Raw genomic sequence first — 23,480 nt, forward strand, 5'->3', positions numbered from 1 at the left:
ATATCATATCTCGAGGTAGTACACTTTTTCAAATTATGTTCTATCATTACAACAGCTTAAAACATTCAATAAGCTACATGTGCAAAGATTGCACCTGACCCATTCACAAAACCAAGTCATTCACGCGTGTGATATATGATATGCGCGAGGGTCCCGGCACGGGTACGAATACTAACATTTATCTAAAAAAATGTTATACATGACTACATGCAAAACGAGTCATTAAACGCACGTACGAGCCTCAAATCGCGCAATCAATGCTTCGTGCACTTGCTGAAAATATCACTCATGTGGCTGAAATGTCACTCTAGTGGGCTGGCACCTCACTCGTAAGAGTGAGAAGTCACCCGTAAGAGTGAGAAGTCACCCGTAAGCAAGGTTGGAGATCTCGGATCTCGGGAAGATCTCGTTTAGACTTTTTTGAGGAGATCTCGGCATCTCGGATTAATCTCGGGGAGATCTCGGGCGTTGACTTTAGTTGACTTTTGAACTTTTATAATATAATAAATCATATAATAGGTGCATTTGAAGACTCAAATATTATACATATATAAAATATAAATAACATCACTAGCTAATCAGTAGGTGCAAGAGATTTAGAAGTTACTACAAATCTACAATGTAAAATAACATCAATAGCAATGTAAAATAGCTACCAACAATTATTACATATGAAATGGCATCATTAGTAGTAGAAAATCAGTAGCATCATTCTGCACAAATTACACCAAAAACACTAAACATCAAATGGCATTAACAAAACATAAAGTAGAATTCCATTATTCTTCAACATCGTAGAAGAGGTTGTCGTGTTCATATACTTGTTCAAGGATTTCAACTCCATCCGACTCGTATTCAAATTCTTCATTTACTTCCTCCACCTCACTCTCCGACTCAAAATCCTCGAAAAGATCCCGAGTTCTCACGCTTCTTCGAGGTGGTAAAGCTTCATTCACATCTTGTGCCTCCGCAATCAATTCTTCATCTAAAATCCAATCTTGTGCCTCACTTGCATCATTTCTCGATAATAGGGTATCATGTCCTCTCTCCCTCCTTCTTTTGTTTTTATCCAACAAATTTGCATTAAATTGAACATAAACAAGGTTGTTCAACTTAGATGGCCCTAGTCTATTTCTTTTTTTTGTATGCACCTGCAAAGTTAAGAATAGTATAATTAAAAAGGATAATTTAACATGTAATATATTATTTAAAACTTATAGTCACTAACTGCTTCAAAAGTGCTCCAATTCCTCTCACAACCCGATGAGCTCGTAGTTAAGGAAAGTATCCTTATAGCAACCCGTCTCAAATTAGGAGTGGAGGCACCAAAACTTGCCCACCAACTTGCTACAATTTAAAAGATAAATTAAATAAGTTGATAAATATAAAAAAACTAATAACTATTAATATTAATAATATAGTTTTATATGATATATGATACTTAATTGTATTACCCGGATCATATTTATCATCGTTCTTCTCACATCCTTTGAGTGCAAGTAACCGACTAAATTTTCCTTGTTTGCTTTTGTAAATCGGCAACTCCTCCAACACTATTAGTTTTTGCATCTCAAAATCATCGCAAAACATTCGCTCAATAACCTCAACAACCGCATCATTCGCAATTTCATCATTTTGAACACTTATATCATTATAAAAATAATAAGGGTTCAAAACATAAGCCGCCAAATGTAGGCTTGAATCTAATCGACCATCCATCTTAGTTAAGATGATATCCATGATAGGTTTAACTAAACTTTTTCTATTGTTCAAGGCATCCTTTATTTCTTGTATAGCCTTTTTGAGCTCACCATGTAGAAAACCCATGGAAGGCTTCCAATCCGCATCTACCATTCGTAAAATTTTGACTAAAGGTGCAAACACACTTAGGCAGCTTGTCACGCCGGCCCAAAATTTGTTGTCATTCACCAACTTATAAACATCACCCCCCACCTTCGTCTTTGATGACTTACATGCTTCCCATTCGTTACTCGCAAACATTTGTCTTAATTGCCCTTTCTTATCAAGTAAACTTTGTAAAGTAAGAAAAGAGGAAGCAAACCTTGTAACTCCCGGTCTCACAATATCTCTTTTCTTCGTGTATTGCCGCATCAAAGCTAACGTTCTATGATGGGAGTAAATGAACACTGTTATTTTCCTTGCTTTATCAAGTATAGACTTATACCTTTGTTCCTTACCAATACCTTCAAAAATAAATAAACACTTATAAATAGTAGTAGTAGCAACATCAGTTTAATAGCAGCAGTTTTTTAGCAGTAGCAAGTAAAATTAACAGTGGTCTAGTAGCAGCAGTTTATTAGCAGCAGTTTAGTTGCAGACTGCATAAGTAGCAGCAGATTAGTAGCAGCAGTTTGGTTACAGCAGTAACAATGAAAGATAAAATAGCAACAACTTCAAGCATAAGTAACAATGTATAATAAATAATTTAGTAGCAGCAGTTTAACAGTAGTAGTTTAGTAGCAGCAGTATAAATAGCATCAGTAACAATGTACAATAAATAATTTATTACCTTCAAGCATAAGATTAATAGTGTGCGCCCCACACGATGTCCAAAATATTGTACTTCGTTTCTCCCTCAACAACTTTGCCGCTCCCATATTATTTGAGGCATTGTCTGTCACAACTTGGACAACATTTTTGGGACCGACTTTCTGAATAAAACTCTCGACATAATCATATATGTGCTCGCTAGTGTGAGACTGATCAGAAGATTCTGTAGATGAGAGGAAAACGGTACCCGACTTTGAATTGACACATAAATTCATGATGCTCCTTCTTTTAGCATCAGTCCAGCAATCCGTCATGATCGAGCATCCATTTGCCGCCCATTCATCTTCATATAACTTCAAACGATTATTTGTTCTTTCCATCTCCCTTTTTAACAAAGATTCTCCCAACTCATATCTACTTGGAGGTTGAGCATTAGATCCAAATTGACCAACCGCCTCCAATAAAGCTTTGAAACTATCCGTCTCAATAGCGTGAAATGGAATCGCACATTCATAAACCCACCTAGCAATGTACTCCTTCACACGCATAAGTTGTTCTTTTCTCATAGCATTCTCAAGATTAGTTTGTTTACCCTTTCCCTTTTCAACGGATGTAAACTTGTCCATAGGACCAAAAGAACGTTGTGACTTCAATTCTCCAAACGATTCTTGCATCTCATCAAGGTCAATCGGGTTTTCCCTACGAATGTTTACTTCCTCTCTCAAATATCTATCATGATGTTGTTTAGCTTTCTTTTTTAAGTCTAGCTCATCAAGAGCTTTTTGACATTTGTCTTTATCTACTTTTTTGGCTTTAGAACATGGTTGAACATTTCCCCTTACACCCGCGATGTGTTCTTTCAGTCTATGTATACCACCCGACATTTCCTTGCCACAAAGTGTACATTTCACTCTTTGTAAATTGTTTGCATTTGCCAAATACGCATATTTCCACCCAACATCATCAGATTTTCTCTTGAGTTCTTTACAAGCCGTAGTGTTAATCGATGGTCCCGTAGATGCTTCTGTCATTGAACTATAACTCTACAATTAAAAGAAACTCAATGTGATACACTACTATGATACACATAAGCTATACAACTATACAACATTATTATGAACCTGAATTATCATACACAGATTAAGCACAACTTCAAAGTTGTTGAGATAACTATAGGAACCACAAAGGTATGGATCATAGTATCATACACATACACTGGTACACTAAGTCACTAACTAGCCACAAAGTTACTGATGATACAAATCATACAATACAACACAAATTCGAATTTCTTTACTACATTATTATTTTATATACCTACTAGTAATTACACAATAAAATACAATTATGTGAATCAACTTTACCACATTATCAAATGTATCCACAAAGTAACTAATGACAACAACTCAACAAGTAAAGTTTACAACACAAAATTATGAATTTATGATACATAGATCATAGATGGTACAAATATACAATACAATTAGTCAATTATACAAGTAATAAGTATACAACACATTAGGAACCTGGTAATCGAAGTTTATAGATGATGATAGATGAAGATCTAAATTGAAAATCGAAGAAATATTAAATGAAAATGAAATTAATACCTGATAAAGTGATAATCGAAGGAGAAGTTATTGCAGATTGAAACCCTAATCGCCTTTTCTTTGTTACAGAGAGTAAATCTGATTTGGAGTGGCCGCTATTACGTTTTGTAAAAAAAAAAACCCTAAAAATAATTTGACCAGAATATTGACTAATTTCTCGCGAGATGGCCTAGATCTCGCGAGATCTCGCGAGATTTACGAGAAAATGGATAGTTGACCGAGATATCGCTACGTTGACCGAGAAATCCCAACGAGAAGGCAAAAACTTCTCGTCTGAATTTTGAAACCGAGATCCCGCCGAGACCTCGCCGAGAACTTCCGAGATCTGCAACCATGCCCATAAGAGTGACCTCTGAACCTCACTCGCGTGGACATGGACCTCACTCGTATGAGTGACCTGTCACTCGCGTGGAAATCAGCCTCACTCGCGCGAGTGAGCTGGTCACTCATGTGAGAGCAATAGAACATCACCAACTTGATGTTTTTGGTTTTTTAACACCTAAATTCAATGTCAACTTGTTTTTGATCAATCCAGTAGTACAAAATCATCATATAACACATATAAAAATTATATCAAACAACAAACAAGCATTACAAACACTTAGAATCGTGAATCAAACATAAACTCTAACTTACACAAAAAAAAACCATAAAAATACATAACAATCATCTCAGATTCAGATATTCATACTTTGTTTGGATTCTGATAATCACAAAGGATTGATTACACGAATAAAAACCAACAAGAATTTGATATGACATAGAGTTAGGGTGTGTTTGTGTATGCATAAGTGTGTAAGAAATTTCCCAAAAAAGAAATAAATTGGAATACATAGTATTAAGTAAATGGGGGTTTCTTCAATGGAAGGAAATACCATTCCACATTTCACACGGATTACCAATTATCTGTAACGCAACAGACCTCATTTGGCGGTCTTGTTGAGGTGCAATTCAAATAAACAAATATTTTCCGTGATGTCACAAAACTCATTCAAACAAATACTCAAAAAATTATAAACATATAATTATTAAAATTTATATTTTAACATAAAATGACAAAATGGTCATTTACATCTAGGCCCGGTTCGAGGTTGTTACATTTCGTATATGTTATATTCCATAACTAATTTAATGAGCCCGTGTGTTACACGGGTTGTGAATATTAGTTTTAGCAATTATTATTATTATGAGCCCGTGTGTTGCACGAAAGTTGTGAATATTAGCTTTAAGAATTGTTATTATTGGTGACTATTACAGATATATGATCGATCAAATGTAAATTATAAATAGCAGTATGGAAATGTAAATAAAATGGGAGGATCTTACTTTGGAATAGTATCTAAAGATAATATAAACCAACCTCAAAATGTAAGTGTTGATGTACGCTACGGATTCTAGTTAGATAATTGAATTCAAACATGGCATAAGCATTGTTTCATCAAATACGAGATTGTTTTATGTCAGTTATTTGGTCATTTTAATGGTTAATAAAAGAAGGAATACACAAAAGGCAACAAAGTGGCGACAAATAAATTAGTTTGACTCTCAATTATTTGCAATTGTAGATTTTTCACGAAGAAAATCTGCATAATGCAATATTAAAAACTGGCAATGAATGTGACATCATAATCACTACAAAATCAAACTTAATTTGAAATTGCAGATTTCACACGAAAGAAATCTTTATAAGGAGCCAGTGTGTTGCACAATAGTCAAACAAATCGTTAAAATTACTTCTTTCTCATATCGATCATTCAATATTCTTGACTTTTCAATAAGGGGCGCGTTAGCTATTCCGTTTTCTTGCAGGAGTGCTTCTCAAAAAGTTTCTATGTGAGCCTTCACCTTCCCTTATGCATTCATGTTCCATGTTATGCTAGTATGAAACCTAGTCAAATAGTTTGTATTGTGAGCCATCAAATAGCATAAGACAAATTACGAAATTACAAATGGATGCGTGAAGGAAATAACATCAATTCAAGTTCGAAAAACAAAGTTAATGTAATTCGATATATTTAAATCACAACCATATATTCAATTAAGGCCATCTTCATCACATATCACATATATCGTTTATAAGAAGACTCGAACATAAGTCAAAAGTTATTTGGTCAAATACCACATAAAAAGACTAGACTAGTCATTGGTAGGACTAATAGTCTACAACTACATGTCAATAACTATTTTCCAATGGACTTATTATTCACATACTTTTGAACTATGAAAGACAATATATTAATGTAAATATTTTTAGTACACTTGGATTGAAATTAACAGAAAGATTGAATCATCTATCCTTACACGTATATATAATAACGATCATATGCACTGTATAACACACAAACAGTAAAGCGGAGTTATTTTAATGGCAAATCTATGGGAACAAATATTACCTAATCGTCCATCATGATGAAGTATACAAATTGTTTTCTTATCTCATAACTTCATCCAACCCGAACCTCCATACGCAAAACATTGATCTTGATTCCATTGTTGACCTTTTGATGGATTTATATCTTGGTTCATGATTAGACCAGTGGCCATTATATAAGTTAGCGCAATGGATATATAAGTATGAAAATTGTGAAGAAGCAAGGTTTACGTACAATTTCAATAAATTCTTATTCAAGAATCAGTAATAACGAAGTTAGTGGAAAAAACCTCCATCGAAGACTGTAAAAATTAAATATTAATAAACATATAAGTAAATAATATATAGGGGCAGAATCAATGAGGAAGTAACCAATCGGGGGAAGCGGGGGGAAGCAAAAAAAAATCGTTTTTTGAAAAAACTTTGTTCACGAACATTATAGATTGGATGAAAATAAGAACATTCTTCATGATGAATGTTAGTATTATTTTGGCGGGAAAACGATCGACAAAAATAACATTCAAGATAATATTGTTTTAGAAGAATGTTAACGTTTTTTTTCATGTTTTGTGAAGTAAAATTTAGCCCGATTTAGAGTTTAGGGTTTAGGGTTTGGTATTTTGGGTTTATTCCATAAACCCAAAACACCAAACCCTAAACCCTAAACCCTAAACTCTAAACCGTTCGTGTTAAAAACTCAATCTAAATCCTAAATCTAAACCCTAAATCCTAAATTTCTAAACCCTAATATCTAAACCCTATAAACCCTAATATCTAAACCCTAATATCCAAACCCTAATATCTAAAACCTCAACATACGCTCGAAAAACACGATAATTGTTATATATTACTTCTTCGAGCGTTTTTCCGCCAAAATAAAAATATTTATCACAAAGTGTCTCTACTAAATGTTCATATTTTCATCTCATCTATAATGTTCGTGAACAAAGTTTTTTCAAAAAACGAAAGAAAAAAAAAAGTTTTTGCTTCCCCCCGCTTCCCCCCGATTGGTTACTTCCCTCTTGATCCTACCACATAAAATATATATATAAATAATATAAAAATATAATTATATTTATTATATTTTCAATAGTACAAAATATGAATTTACTAGGCAAAAATTTCACATTAGATGTGTTTGGACGTGCATTTTCATAACGATTTTGGTGGTTTGGATAATGATGATAAATTATCTAAAACATCCTTTTATGCACTATTCCAAACCTCATTATGAACCAAGAAAGCTTACTTAACAATTTATGAGAGTTGCAACAGGGTCAGTTACTGGATTTTGGATTTTCTCTTGTGTGATCATCTTCATCGTCTTTACTATCTTGTATCAACTGGCGGTGCAACTGGAGTAGCTCCAAAAATAGCCTCATCAAGAATAGCCTTAATCTTCTCCTCCCTTCTTTCTTGGGAAATTTAAAAGTAGACTTTTGGATTGGAAAGCTAGAACGGTATCTTATGGTGGTTGAGTTACTCTTGTTAAATCGGTCCTTTATAGTCTTCCGTTGTACTACTTCTCCCCCTTTCATGCCTCGGTATGTATCTTAAAAACTTAAGAGTGTATTAGACATACCTTTTTTGGGTAGGTCAGGGTCGGAAAATAAAATCTCATGGGCCTAATGGAAAAATGTTCTTTGACCATATGGGAATGTGGGGTTAAATCTCGGGTCACTTAAAAGCAAAACCTTGATTTACTTGCGAAATGGTAGTGGCGGTTAAAAACTGAATCGGGGGCCTTATGGGTAAAAATAATTAGAAGCATATGCGGGCATTGCGAGGTTTTTGTTGTGACAGTGATACTCATCAAAATCCCTCCGGGAGCACTTGACCAAGAATAATTCGTGCAGGTAGGGATATCGATGATTTAAGCATTTCATTCTCAAACGCCTTCATTAAAACTGTTTACACTTGTGAGAACACAAACTTTTGGGATGATTATTGGATTGACAACATGAAGCTAAAAGACAAATACTTGCGGCTATACCGTCTGGAAGTTGTACCATAAAGGAAAGGTTCGAGGTGGATGGAGATCAAATTCGCTGGAAATGGAATTAGTTGCATACACCTAGAGGTTGCACTGTTGCTGAATTAGAAGAGCCGGTTACTTTGCTATCTTCATACACATTTTATTGCGGGTTATCTAATTCATGGAAATGAATGTTATCGAGCAATGGTCTGCTAACGATAAGGAAACTATCAAAGATAATTGATGATAATATACTCGGGAACCAAACAACAGCAAAAGATGGTGCCACTGAGCGTAACAACATGGTACAAAAAAGATTGAAATCTTTATCTGGTGAGCTTTAAAACGCAGCTTACCTGTATGAGTGGAGTTGGATAAAAGAGACATTGATCTACACCCGGTTCGATGTCTTATTTGTGATGATGGTAATCAGTTGATCACTCCTTGGTATCATGTAAACATGCTTTTGACGTGTGGGATTGAGTTTACAAATGGTGGAACCTCGGGAGTGTAACAAATTTATGCATTAGTAAAATGTTTCGAGGTAATTCTTCTGAAACAATGTCGGCTTTCGGGAGAAAACTTTGGCAAGCGGTGGAATGGTCATGCGGTTATCTTCTCTGAGAAAATAGAAACCAAATCATCTTTAAAGGTGATCGCTGGAATCCTCCGATTTCCTTAAACAAGATACAAGTTAAATCGTTCGATTGGAGTTCTCATCGTTTAAAAGGCAAAAAGATTGAGCAGTTACTATGACTTTCCGATCCAGGAAGCTATGTGAGATAAACAAAGTTCGATTCGAGATGCGATGCACACATAACATCATTTACAGAAGTTCTTCTTTAATTATTGTATGTATATATAGCTACTATCTATTATCTTTTATTCGTGACAAAGTGTGATCATTAGGCATGCTCATTATTGCAGCCCACTCTGTTGTAAATTCATGACATATATTAATAATATTTATTATACTTTTCATAAAAAATAAATCAGAGATTATTATGTATTCTTAGGCCACTGCTTATGCATCGTGACCGGGTACCGCCACTTCCCGCCACCGAGTAACAACCATAAGCAGCTTCAGCTACTGTTCTTGTTCGTTACTACTGCAGCGGATGTTGACGAATTGGGTGTGGGTCCTAGTGGGCTTTTTTGGTATTTTTTTATACACAAAATTTAAATTTCATTTATTTTAAATCAATTAATTATTTAGATATTTGATATAGCCGTTGGAGTTTGGATATAGCCGTTTTTTTTTTGTTTTTTTAAATCATTTGATATAGTCGTTGGAGTTTGGATAGCGATAACGAAAGCCCTTCGTCAGATTCTGATGTAGATATGATTGAAGGCGGTTATAATGCACTCAATGTACTCGACTCGCTCGATATGTTGGATGCTGAAGATAATGCTAAGAGAATTAGGAGGAGACGTTGGTTGAACAGAGACCGAATTGCTATCGGAATTCGTTTGTTCAATGACTACTTTTCCGGCGATCCAACTTTTCTAGGGGATTTTTTCAGAAAACTCTACCGAATGAGCAGATGCTTATTTCTTCGTATTGCTTATGCTATTACGAATTACTCTGCTCAACCCTTACCTAGTTATTTTAAATTATTTTAAAAACGTTATGATTGTACCCACCAACTTGGGTTCAATATTTATCAGATATGTACATCGGTCATACGTCAATTGACATACGGAATTGCACCTGATGAGTTTGATGAATATTTACATATGGGCCGACAAACTTCTCCTGACTGTTTAGAGAATTATTGTAAATGTATTGTGTATCTGTTATCGGCTGAGTATTTAAGGAACCTACTGAAGATGACGTTTGCCGATTGCATGATAAACACTCTGAAATGCATGGTTTTCTGGGCATGTTAGGTAGTCTCGATTGCATGCATTGGGCTTGGAAAAATTTTCTGGTTGCGTAGCAGGGTCATTACAAGAGGGGGGATCATGAAGGGCCAACAATAATGCTCGAGGTGGTTGCATCATACGATATGTGGATTTGACACGCTTTCTACGATCCAACAGGTTCGAATAATGATATCAATGTTCTAAATGAATCGGATTTGTTTGAAGAATTATTGGATGGTAGAGCTCTAGAGGTTAGATTCAATATCAACGGACGTGAATTTGATAAAGGCTACTACCTGGTAGACGGTATTTACCCAGAACGGGCAACACTTGTCAAGTCGTTTGAATGTCCAATTGAGCCAAAAAAATATAAAGTTTAAAAAATTTCAAGAAGCGGCAAGAAAAGAGGTCGAGCAAGCTTTCGGGGTACTTCAAGGTCATTGGGCGATATTAAAACACCCTGCAAGACCGTTTAAATTAAATAAGATCCGACAAATCATGTACGCTTGTGTTATACTACACAACATGATAACTGAAGATAAAGGGTGCAATATATGTGACCTCGAAGAAGACTATCTCAGAAACCCAGCTTACCTCCCTCGACGTATCTGGTCAGAATGAGTTGAAGGTCATGAATGTCACGAGAGTTGCGAGATCGAACTACGCATCATACACTCCGTAACCATTTGATCGAGCACAATTGGACACTCCCGTTGTTCGAAACAATTAGTATTATTTATTATCTTTATTTTTGGTAATCTTTGTATGCTTTAATTTATAATAATGTAATGTAATGTTCTTATTTAATGTAATTTTTAATTTATAATAATGTAATGTAATTTTTATTTTAATAAAATGTAATTTTTAATTTTTATTATGTATTTAAATAATAAATGAAAATTGGTAAAGTGGGATGGTGGAGTTTATGATTGGGAGCGAATATTGAAATAAATGTGAAAGAAATGTTAAAGGTGTTATGCTGATTTGGCGCTGATCTGGAGGAGACCTTCTTTATTCTTTAACATCAGCACAACACCTTTAATATTTCTTTAACATTACTATCGTTCTATTCTTTAACAGACCTTCTCTCCTCTACATCAGCGCCACATCAGCACAACACCTTTAACATTTCTTTCACATTCATTTCACTATTTGCTCTCTATCATAAACTCCACCATACCACTTTACTCATTTTCAATTATTATTTAAATACATAATAAAAATTAAACATTATATTTTATTAAAATAAAAATAACATTACATTATTATAAAATAAACATTACATTAAATAAAAATATTACATTACATTATTATAAATTAAAGCATACAAAGATTACTAAAATTAAAGATAATAAATAATACTAATTATTTCGAACAAGATAATCATCCGGGAGTGTCTAAATGTGCTCGATCAAATGGTTACGAAGTCTATGATGTGTGGTTCGATCTCACAACTCTCGTGAAATTCGGTCATGACCTTCAACTCGTTCCGACCAGGTACGTCGAGGGAGGTTAGCTGGGTTTCTGAGATAGTCTTCTTCGAGGTCACATATATTGCACCCATTATCTTCAATTATCATGTTATGTAGTATAACACAAGCGTACATGATTTGTCGGATCTTATTTAATTTAAATGGTCTTGTAAGGTGTTTTAATATCGCCCAACGGCCTTGAAGTACCCCGAAAGCTCGCTCGACATCTTTTCTTGCCGCTTTTTATTTTTTTAAACTTTATATTTTTTTGGCTCGATTGGACATTTAAACGACTTGACAAGTGTTGCCCATTCTAGGTAAATGTCGTCTACCAGGTAGTAGCCTTTATCAAATTCACGTCCGTTGATATTGAATCGAACCTCTGGAGCTCTACCATCCAATAATTCTTCAAACAAATTCGATTCTTTTAGAACATTGATATCGTGATTTCGTGTGTAGATTGTAGGTTTGCCTTTCAAAAAAAATATAAAAAAATTGATGGATAAATTAATTATTAATCTATATATCTAAAAAGTATAGGGCAAATGAATAGTAACTTTTATAAGCTTCACAAATCCACCCCAAACTTTTATTTTCTTATATTTTAGACATACTCTTTATAATAGTTCACTTTATAACTTTTATAAATTTACCACATCTTATAATTTAACCATTAATCGTCTCATTCATTCTAAATCGATCACATAATTTTTCCTATATAATAACTATTCATTATTATTATTATTATTATTATTATTATTATTATTATTATTATTATATCAATCTCATAATTTTTCACTTTATTATTACTTAACTTTTTTTCTTATTATAAATTAACCACGTAACACATTTTTAATAACTGTTTATTGTTATTATATATATATATATATATATATATATATATATATATATATATATATATATATATATATATAGTTTTCCTATTTTATTAAATAGTTTGTACCAATCGTTGATGTACGTCTCACTTTATTGATTGAGCATTTGGATTTTTTCTTTCGACAAGACGAAAAGTAAAACAAAAAATGATGAATAATTACTTTCACGCTTATTACAAATCAATCACATAACTATTTTTGGTCCTTCCTCGACAAAACGAAAAATTAAAAAAATGATAAATAATTATTTTCTCAATAATTATCTATGTAATTAATGTTAATCAATAGTGAGGAATCGTCGCAAAGCCAGGTCGCCAGCTAGTTAGAACGAAAGGTTTATATAACTACAATATAAAAAGTTGTAAATAATTAAACAATAGAAGGACTAAAAAGTAAGTATAAAAAAGGACTAAAAGTAAACACACGATGAGCGCGTGACATTCACACATTTCTCTCGAGTAGCATTAATAACGATTACGACTTACGATTAAAATACTCCGTACAAAATAACACAATATCCACATCGTCTGTTTTCAATATAAACTGATAAACCCGCGTCTTTGGCCAAATCTATATGTTCACACACACAATTTCACGTTTTATTTCTCTCACATAAATCCACCGAATAACCGCCATCAACCACCGTAATCCACAATCCCTACCTACCAACTACCACTTCAATTTCACTATATGGGTGCTAGTTCATCACTACTTACTCCAGAAGGTTCAAATCATCCATCAAAACTTAAACTTGGTGATATCCCTGAATCATGTATAGCTCTTGTTTTAACACACTTAGATCCACCTGAAATTTGTAAATTAGCTAGATTAAATCGATCATTCAGATCTGCGTCATCTGCTGATTTCATCTGGGACCATAAATTGCCATCGAATTATCAGTATTTGGTTGATGAGTACTTAATTGAAAACCCTAACAAATTGGGGAAAAATGAAATTTATGCTCGATTGACCCGACCTGTGTCGTTTGACTCACGAAATAAGGTTTGTCTTTTGTTGAATTAGTTTTAATTTGATTTCTGGTTTTGTTGATTTTGAAATTATTTTGTTTGACTTTTTAAAGAAAAAGTCAAAATTGGAAGTATTTGTAATGTTAATTTGGAGTTTTATGTTTTGGTTTCAGCAATTTTGGGTGGATAAGAGGACCGGAGGTGTTTGTTTGTCGATATCTTCAAAGGCATTGACGATCACCGGAATTGATGATCGGAGATACTGGAATTATATTCCGACCAATGAATCAAGGTATACTTTATTTATATTTAATAGTATAAACTTATCATTTTAACTAAAATTGTATTTGTATTTAGCATATCTTATTGAAAGACACCTTGATGAATGTTTAGTAGTTTGGAAATTGAGGTGTTCGGATTAATATGGGTCAAAGTCGATATCGAAACACTTTAATGTGACTTAAAAATCAAGAATCTTGGCTCACTAAAATTTATTTCTTTGAGTTCAAAACATGAAGTTTTTTTTTACTAAAAGGCAACTTTACACACCACAAGTCAACAAGATTTAATTTTTCACGGATGTATACATATTGTCCACCTTAGATGGTTGGACTTGAACCATTTCTTTTCGAACCGAGATATCGGCATCACCCACATGGGACTTAACTACTTTCGTGATCATATGCCACCCACACACACGTTAGGAGGAAACCCAATTCGCGACGATGTTGGCAGTACCATCGAAGGTTGGGAAAACCCCCCTGAGACATTCCCAAATCGCATTGATGTTAGCAGTACCGTCAAAGGTTGGAAACTCTCGCTTGGAGTGAGAATTGAACCAGGGTTGGCAGTACCCCAAGTTGGATCCCACCCCATACCACTCAAGCCAAGGCTTCGGTGGTTGGTTGGACTTAACCCATGACCCTGGTTAAAGGGAAACCTCGATACCACTAGACCAATGACCCTTGGTAGCCAAGAACTGGGTACGAAATGAATCAACTTTTAAGAGTCGAGACTTTTACTTTTCGATAGTTACCCCTTGTTTCTAACTTTTCTTTACTTGTATTTACCAGATTTCGTACAATTGCATACCTCCAACAAATATGGTGGCTTGAGGTAGAAGGAGACATTGACTTTCAGTTTCCAGTTGGAACATATTCCTTATTATTCAAGCTTCGGCTCGGTAGGTATACAAAACGACCAGGCAGGCGATTGTCTAACCAAGAGGGTGTTCATGGTTGGGACATAAAGCCGGTCCAGTTTCAACTCACAACACCTGATGGTCAACATGCAGTTTCAAAGTGTTTCTTGGAGAACACGGGAAACTGGGAGTACCATCATGTGGGTGACGTTGTGGTTAATGATCCAAAAGTGTCAACGAAGATTAAATTCTCATTGACACAAATCGATTGTACACATACGAAAGGTGGTCTTGCTATAGATTCGGTTCTTATATGTCCTAGTAATTTGGTTAAAGAGTTTAGAGATTTGTTGTAGTGATAAATGGTCCGATTTAATCACATTTTTTTGGTGGTTTTAGACCTTGGTGAAATAATGTAGTTTGTATAGAAGGTATGCCACAATGGGGTCTATTTGATGTACTAAACATTGTATGATACTCGAGTTTTGACAGTTTTGGTTATGAGTTTAGAAAGTATTTGTTAACAGGCTCTTACCATTGTGGGCTGTTCTGGGTGCTACTGCTATGTTATTTTTCTTGTCTTAATTACTACTGTAGTCGTGTCTCAGCAGAACTTAAACATAATTTAATATCCGAATCGAAAATACGTTATTTTCTTTTTGTTAAAAAATAGGAAAGGTTTATTTACGTACATGTACAAAAGTATAAGAGCAATAAAATACAAAAGGTTTAGTAACTGGTAACTGATACTTTTGAAGCTGGGACCTCTATGTGGAAGCTTTGACATAGTATAAGAGTATGTTCAAACTCCACTCGCCGAAATAATTTACAACTTTTGTGACAGTGGTGTGTGCTACTTGGTGTAGGTGCTTTCCCAACATGACTCTTTTAAGGTGGGTTTGATGGGTTTTCAAAGAAAACACAAGATCGGGGTGTCATTATCAAACGTTCACCTTTTCTTGACATATATTAAAATATTTGTTATTATAAAAAAACAAAAAGGGATGTGAGTTTCTTTCTCAACTCATCTTCCTTTAGACCATTTTTAATGCTGAAGCCTGGTGACGATGACGTGGTGTCATATACAACTTTTTTGTCTGCTGACTCTGAGGTGACAAATATCATGCCGTAACATTCCCAAATGGGGAAATGTCAAAATGGACCTACCAGTTTTGATTTTCTTTTTCTAGTTTTGTATAAATATAATAAAAATAATATATTAAAAAAATAAAATACATACATATCAAACATAAAAAAGACGTAAAAATAATATTTTATTAAGATTAACTATTACATAAAATTAAAATATAAAGTTATAAACATAAATTTAAGATGGGCTTGTAGATAAAATAAAAAATTGGCCCATAAAATAAAAATGGGCCTAATATGGGCTTTTAAACAATACTTAACCTACATCTCCTCGCTTGCAAGTTGCAACTGCTTCCATTTCTTTGAAGAAACAGAAAAAAGCAAATCAAGAATATATAAAGTAATTGAATTATTTGAGGCTAAACACTTGCAAAATTCAACTCCCAAGAATGATAAAAAACAAAAACCTTGCAAAAGTGAAAAGAGTAATAGTTGTATTGTTATATATTGTAAAAAAAAGATTTCAGATATAAGGAGTAAATAATTTGCAAATTAAAATCTATAATGATTTTTTAAATCTATCTATATTTGTTAAGCGATAAGTGAAGATAACATATATTTAAAACATTATAATGGATTAATTTTAAAATAACGTAATTTATGAGTCTGCGACATGTGGCAGTTATCCAAACAGAACTCAGCCATTCAGGTTCTTCCATGTGTGATCAATATCCAAACGCCACCATCTCTATCCGTGACTCGGTTGACTAACACCATAAAATTGTCACCGGTAACGCTGCATTAGCGGCTGATGAATCACACTGTCAAAGGTGGTGGCGACGCCGCGTTATAACTGCTTTTACCCTGAAGTTTTCTCTAAAAAGATTTTATTTGCTGGTTTAACTCATCGGTCAAACGAAGTAAAAAGGAGGAATTGGGGCCTACTTTCTTTCCGTTGTCAAAAGAGTTTTGAGTGCACACAGCCCTTGAACGCCCATTAGAGGTGTTCCGAATCGTTTTGAGTTGAAGGGGGTAAAAATCAGCATAGTTACAAGTTCACGGCACCCTTGAGCACCCATTAAAATCGTTTTGAAGTATTTTTAGTTGGAGAAAAAATCAAAGCGTTGGGATAACTATAATGTCAAATCTGCTTAATTTTATACTACTATAGATGAACATAATGATAATGATTTCGAATGGTTTATGATAAACTTTTAGTTAAAGTAAAAAATGCCTTGTGTACAGTTAATCATCCAAATCAAATTTATTCACATACTCTTAATTCAATGTGATCTTAAACATTACTCGCCTCATACTCTATTAAACACCAACCGCCATAATTGAACAATATGAACTACAAATATTTTTCGAATAATACTATATATATAAATTATAATCATAGAAACCAGTCATACACAGAATATAGATAAGGCAGACGTGGCATACATAATTGCAATTGTTGGCTGCAAATAAAAAATCATACACAAACAACGTATGTAACTGAAATATATCTGAATAGTCGTTTTAACGGCATAGAAAGCTAGATTCAGTGGGTACTGGCCATTAATCTGCTTCAAGAAGATTTCGACTTGGGTGTTGATGGAAGTAACTGCAACGAACAAAAAGTTATCAAACCAAATTTTATATCACTACACAAACTCTTGCATTAAGTTATCGATGACTAAAAGTACATACCTGATAACATGATATGAGTGAGGTGGCAAATCCAAAGGCTCCTGTTACACGAGGAGTGACCTTTTTCGGAGACAGCTGAAGTAATCCAACAGCAACCACGATATCCATGGCTGCTTTGATCAATGCCAATGACCTCTCGTTTGATTTAGTAAGTTTAGCACGATATTGATCATTCTGCATTTAAATGGATTCAATCAACAGAATAAGTTCAACACGAATTAATAAATAAATAAATAAATAAATAATCAAGAAGTGGTGATGCACACGAACCTTGTACTTATCGGTACCCTTGAGTTCCTTGTCCAATTTCTTCATAGATTTTGAAAGCCTCCCGAGCTCTCCTATCTGAAGATAACAAATCGACAATCATTTGTAAGAAAAATGAAAAACGAAATTGCATAAATGTTAAAGGCGAAAGTCAGCTACGTACCTCAACTAAAGTAGTACACACCGAAGAGCCCATCCAACAAAAAAGAGAGATCCTGCCAATTATTTCTGCACGATCTTTGTTCTAACAACACCAACAAAATTCTATGAATTTAAACATGACATTCGACATTTGTTTATAATTAGTACAATCCAGGTCAAAATGATATTGTACCTTGTAAATGCCTGATCTATGGAGCCAAACGATTTGGTCAAGGAACAAGAAAGTTGACAACAACGCATTTTTTGACTGAAACAAGCCGATTTGTGGATCAGTAAAAGAAAATATTTACTTTAATAAAACTGAAATATGAAGTCGATAATACAAACCTTTCCCAGTAAGACGATTGGGAGGGGGGTTCCAGGAGCAGTCGGACTAATAAGACCATGCAAATCATTCACAAACTGCACACAAGTTTTAAAACTATCTTAGATTTATATATTTATATAACTATATAAGCGACGAAATTAATTTGGCATAAATTGTACCTTAAATAGACGGAAAACTTTTCGGGCCAAGCTAGTGGCTTTGTCAACATTTTGTGCCGTACCCGGCTCACCGTTACTCACGAACTTGGACCCGTATTGTATCGCTCTGCATATCTTGTCCCTGGCTTCAGCTTTGTTCAAATAAAGAACAGCGAAAGCAAGTTCTGTTCTAGCAACGTCTAGTGTACTCATATTTTATATGTTACTGTGTACCTAAAACTACCAAAATGGGAACCAAATGGTTACAAAGACAAGCATAATGGCAAAATTGACAAGAAATCTATTTACAATGAATCTTCATTAACTAGTGGATGTTGTGTGTTTACATTGTTTGACATAAAATTTCTAATAAATAGAAACGAAGACTCATCACTCAATCCCAGTCCAGCTAAAAAAATCATACTCCATGTATTGAAGATGATAGAACCACTTAATTCTTTGAATTAACCTGTTTGCAAGACGACTAATCCTAGGGCGACCACCACACATAGCTAAGGTGTTGTTTGTTTTTAAAGATGTTTTTGCCTGAAGAACTACGAACCATGTTTGTAAAAAAGATGTAGCCTAAAGGTCTTTATGTTTTTATATCTTCAAAATAATAATTCTATCTGCAATACTTAGAAGCATAATTCTAAGTCTGGGAGATTGCAAACGGAATAAGATATTATTTTATCTTATATCTTTTGAAAAACAAATGGTCCGTGTCTACGGGCGCACAACTATAAGACATAAAACCAACTAACACCTTACAACTAGTCATCACCAGTTATAAAATCACTTTTTGCTCAATAACAAACTAAACTTTAACTAATCGTACTTAAGTAGACACAATTCAACTCAACAACTGAATCCAAATAAAATATATATTCACACAAACACATAATTGCATAACAAACCGATCGATGATTACATCAAACTTTTTCTTTTTTCCTTTTTTTTTTTTTAGAAAAGCAAGAATTTTATTAAAATATTAAAAAAATGATACAGCAGCAACAATCACATCAAACTTAAAACAAAGATAATAAGTAAAATTCAATATAACGAGCATCAAATTACAATTACAAGTTAGAGACTTAGCGGGATGATTGGTTTACCTGTTGATTAAGATAGAGATTGAGAGAGCAGAAGAAAATTTAGGGCTAAAAATTCCACAGCATCCTAATCCTAATTATAGAAAACACACAGTATGTGTGTGTGAGAGAGAAACTAATCGGATTGTGTTGATGAGTGTGCCGAACTCCAAATCCTTGTAAATCACAAAAAATATATTATACCAAAATACAATAACATAACGAAATACTTTTTGTCTTCTTGTTAGAAAAGAGATATGAATATGATAAGGCCATGTTTGGTTCTCTATTTTTCTGAAATACATAAATTATGGGGCTAATTGTAAATTTTGTTTCGTTATTTGTTTACACTATTATTATGCCAACGGATATGCCGAGTAATTTTCAATTATCAGAAAAACAAATATTTTTCAGACACAAAATTTATGTTACATTATGGACAATGTTAACTGTGACGTGAAGTGGATAAGATATACTTTTTAGGTTACAATGTTAACATGACAATCATGGAGAAGGAGGGAGTTGTAATGGGGAGAGGGTTGTTGAAAGTTTTAAGTGATGCAGTAAGATTTAGGATATATTTGGTACAACTAGCTGATAGTTAGAAGCTGATAGCTAGAAACTGATAGCTGAAAGCTCGTAGTTAGAAGTTGAAAGAACTGGAGCTTTTTAAACATGTTTAGATATTTGGCAAAATAACTAGAGCTGTTAAACAAATGGTAAAATAACAAAAATGAACACTAAACATCGTGACATGTGACTAATTAATTCGTACAGCTAAGCCAAGTACAAAATTACAAAAGGATCACAAATACAGCTAACACAAGTACAAAAGTTCATTTTCCTAAGTAATATTAGTAATATGGTTTAATCTACTTCTATTAATTGTCGAGAAGTTTAATGCACAAATACTTATTTTTGGAGAATTTAATCTGCTTTAATGGGTCAAGGTGACATAAAAAACCCATACTACAGAAAAGGCAGAGTATGTTGGAAAATCGTGTGTACTTTTAAACCAGATTAACGCAGCAGATAGTTAAAATAATAATCAATTATTATTTTATAAACCATTTACAAAATTAAATATTAATATATTTAAATTTAATAAAACATGCACATGATTAACGATCCCAAAGATCCAGTTACACCACTAATAATTGTCAAAAATATGTAATTCACAAAGTGAGTAAACGATATACCTTTCTTGAAGAAACTAATTGAAGGAGAGAAACATACGTTCAAAAGTATGACCATCTCTTAGGATAGTCCACACTACACTTCAAACAACGTCAATGGATGCTAGTCCAAACTCAAGTAACTTATCAATATAATCAAGTTATATTAATAAGATTAATAATACTCCGTATAAATGATGCTTTTGAAAAGAGTAAAAAAAGACTAATGATGATTGTCCTCTTACAAAAATATCACAAAGGTTTTTGGGACTTGTTCTCTTTATCTTTTTTACTTACTTTCTTTCAAGTCTTAAAAGAACATCTATATATATAATAGGGAGTAAAAACCAAACCACCTCATGAGTCACTTTTATTCGATTATTTAAACAAATACATGATTCATCATCCACCAACTATTTATTTTTGTTGGCCACCAAGATTATTTAAATCATACCTTTTGAAATCAAATTTCCATATTAGTTAAACGTAACAATCAAATGAGATTTTCTTTTTGTTCAAAACAAGATACAGAGTATATTATAAGTAAAGTGAAAATCCCCTCTATCATGTCGCTTTCATGTAAATAGTAAATTAATTAATTTTGTTTCATTTACTATTCATATGAATAGTAAATGAATTAATTTTGATTTACTATTTTGTTACTTGAGTAATATATATACATCATATATATTTTATTTGACGTCTCGATGTATATGTGTATGACCCCGAAGGCTTAAATGAAGTTGGTCATATAGTTATATGTTGTACCTTGCACATTAATCCTACAGACTCCCACTTGTGCATGGCACAACACCAAGTAACTATACAAACAATGGTAAGCGTCTAGCAACACGTCATTGTCCCCAAATTCACGTGAGGGTAGTTTCTCGAAACTGTTTATGGTAAGTGTTAAATGTCATTCGTCCTTTTGTTTCAGATACTTTAGTTAAACTTGAGATATGGATCATCGGTCATTCTCATTTGTTTAACAATTTTGTTTCTCGATCTTAGAACTGAATTAGATCACCAAATTAATTAAGTATCATCTTAATTACATCTGAGTGTGGCCACACAAATATCTTATTCATTCATCGAGGAGCTCAAAAAGTATCTAACTCCAAACATTTTAGAGGAACAAATCCTATATTGCATACAAGTGTCTATCACGAGCTTTACATTATACCCAATAATGGTCTTTATAACAGCCTTATTCAGGACAGCGTTTAACTATATCAAAGTACATTGCTACACTCATCAAGACGGGCGTGCATCTCAAGTCTAAGGACACAAAGACATAATCACTAAAAGATTCACTACTGACTACGATCCATGTAGTGACATCTCATGGTTGGGTCATTCCAATATTCATCATCAATGAATACATATGAATTTTGGTCTCAACAAGTTAACTATTCATCATCAATGAATATAACCAAAATTTCACATTAATCTTAATTCATGTTATTCCCATAACATGACCGATTATGGAGATTTTGAATAATCAACAATTATTCATGGATTAAACATGCTAATATAAAACACATTGATATAAATAAAAACGATCATACCAACTATATATCAATTCATTAATATAAAACTGCTTAATGTTCCAAAAATATCCAAATACTAAATAACAAATGAAAAAGATCAGCAGCATAATGAAGTCCAGTATTACTAGAATGATCATCATGCTTGTTGTGCATCATGAGCTTCATGAACGGGTCAGCCACATTATCATTTGTATGAACTTTTAAGAAGACTAATATCATTCCTCTTAATGACTTAATGAATGTAGTCAAACTTTTGAAGAATGTGCCAGATACTTTTATGTACATGTGATTCTTTCAAAAGTATATTAACACTCGAACTATCACAGTACATATTATCGAAGATTAAATGTTGTGTACTACTCTGAGTAAAACAACAAACTTCCTTATCCAGACAGCTTTCTGAGCAGCTTCTCAGTCAACAATGTATTCTGCTTTTGTTGTAGATTTTTCAATAGTGCTCTGCCTAGAGCTCTTCCAATCAACTGTCTTGCCCATCATGACAAAGAAACAACGTGACTGGATCGAGAATCATCTTGATCAGTTTGGAAACTAGAATCAGTATAAAACTTAATACTTAACTCTTCTTCCAAACCACCGTAAACCAAGAACATATCATTAGTACTCTGCAAATACTAAAGAATATTCTTAACAACAATCCAATGTACTTCACCTGGATTATGTTGACAGTGACTCGTCAAACTCAAAACTAACGAAACATCGAGTATAGTACATATCATGGCATACATAATGGATCATATAGCCAAAGTATATGTGATACATTTCATTTGTCTCATCTCATCTGATGTGATAGGACTTTTGAGACTTTCTCAAGGTTATGCCCTTTTGCATTGGCAAAGCTCCATGCTTGGAGTTTTGCATGCTAAATCTCTGCAAGATAATGTATGTACTTTGATTCAAACCAATAAGCCAATTGGATCTATTGTATAGATCCTCATTCCAATAATATAAGTAGCTTCATCAAGATCCTTTATGGAAATACATTTTCCAAGCCAAGACTTGACATCTTGCAAGTTGGAATGTTATTTCTAATAAGTAATATATCATCGACATATAAGATCAAGAAGACCACTTTGCTCCCACTAGCTCTAATGTAAACTCAGGGCTTATCTTGATTATGAGAAAAATTAAATACTTTGATTTTCTCATTAAACTTAA

General features: G+C 33.5%; 3 protein-coding genes across 4 annotated transcripts; 1 reads left to right on the top strand and 2 right to left on the bottom strand.

Annotated features, from left to right (window-relative positions):
• Window positions 1-574: 574 nt before the first annotated feature.
• On the bottom strand, window positions 575-8,854 carry LOC139903984 (uncharacterized). Its single transcript, XM_071885920.1, has 9 exons — window positions 8,824-8,854; window positions 7,823-7,907; window positions 3,633-3,681; window positions 2,531-3,554; window positions 1,455-2,204; window positions 1,229-1,347; window positions 822-1,151; window positions 670-713; window positions 575-614 (listed from the first exon to the last, which is right to left on the bottom strand). The coding sequence occupies exons 1-9, from the start codon at window positions 8,852-8,854 to the stop codon at window positions 575-577; spliced, it is 2,472 nt and encodes an 823-aa protein (XP_071742021.1).
• A 4,420-nt stretch (window positions 8,855-13,274) lies between these two features.
• On the top strand, window positions 13,275-15,356 carry LOC139873927 (F-box protein PP2-A13-like). The gene is made up of 3 exons (XM_071861637.1): window positions 13,275-13,703; window positions 13,843-13,961; window positions 14,743-15,356. Exons 1-3 carry the CDS (start codon window positions 13,392-13,394, stop codon window positions 15,164-15,166), a joined length of 855 nt encoding a protein of 284 aa, XP_071717738.1. The 5' UTR covers window positions 13,275-13,391; the 3' UTR covers window positions 15,167-15,356.
• A 1,906-nt stretch (window positions 15,357-17,262) lies between these two features.
• LOC139873943 (peroxisomal membrane protein 11D-like) lies at window positions 17,263-19,782 on the bottom strand. 2 transcript variants are annotated; one of them, XM_071861639.1, is made up of 8 exons: window positions 19,604-19,782; window positions 18,510-18,722; window positions 18,351-18,425; window positions 18,196-18,270; window positions 18,025-18,105; window positions 17,865-17,939; window positions 17,595-17,768; window positions 17,263-17,508 (listed from the first exon to the last, which is right to left on the bottom strand). In XM_071861639.1, exons 2-8 carry the CDS (start codon window positions 18,699-18,701, stop codon window positions 17,473-17,475), a joined length of 708 nt encoding a protein of 235 aa, XP_071717740.1. In that variant the 5' UTR covers window positions 18,702-18,722; window positions 19,604-19,782; the 3' UTR covers window positions 17,263-17,472. The 2 variants fall into 2 exon arrangements, with proteins under 2 accessions (XP_071717740.1, XP_071717739.1); XM_071861638.1 differs by having other exon boundaries at window positions 18,510-18,728; window positions 19,604-19,780.
• Between the last annotated feature and the right edge of the window lie 3,698 nt (window positions 19,783-23,480).

Source organism: Rutidosis leptorrhynchoides, chromosome 1 (assembly GCF_046630445.1).
Source record: "Rutidosis leptorrhynchoides isolate AG116_Rl617_1_P2 chromosome 1, CSIRO_AGI_Rlap_v1, whole genome shotgun sequence".
Classification (NCBI taxonomy): Eukaryota; Viridiplantae; Streptophyta; class Magnoliopsida; order Asterales; family Asteraceae; genus Rutidosis; species Rutidosis leptorrhynchoides.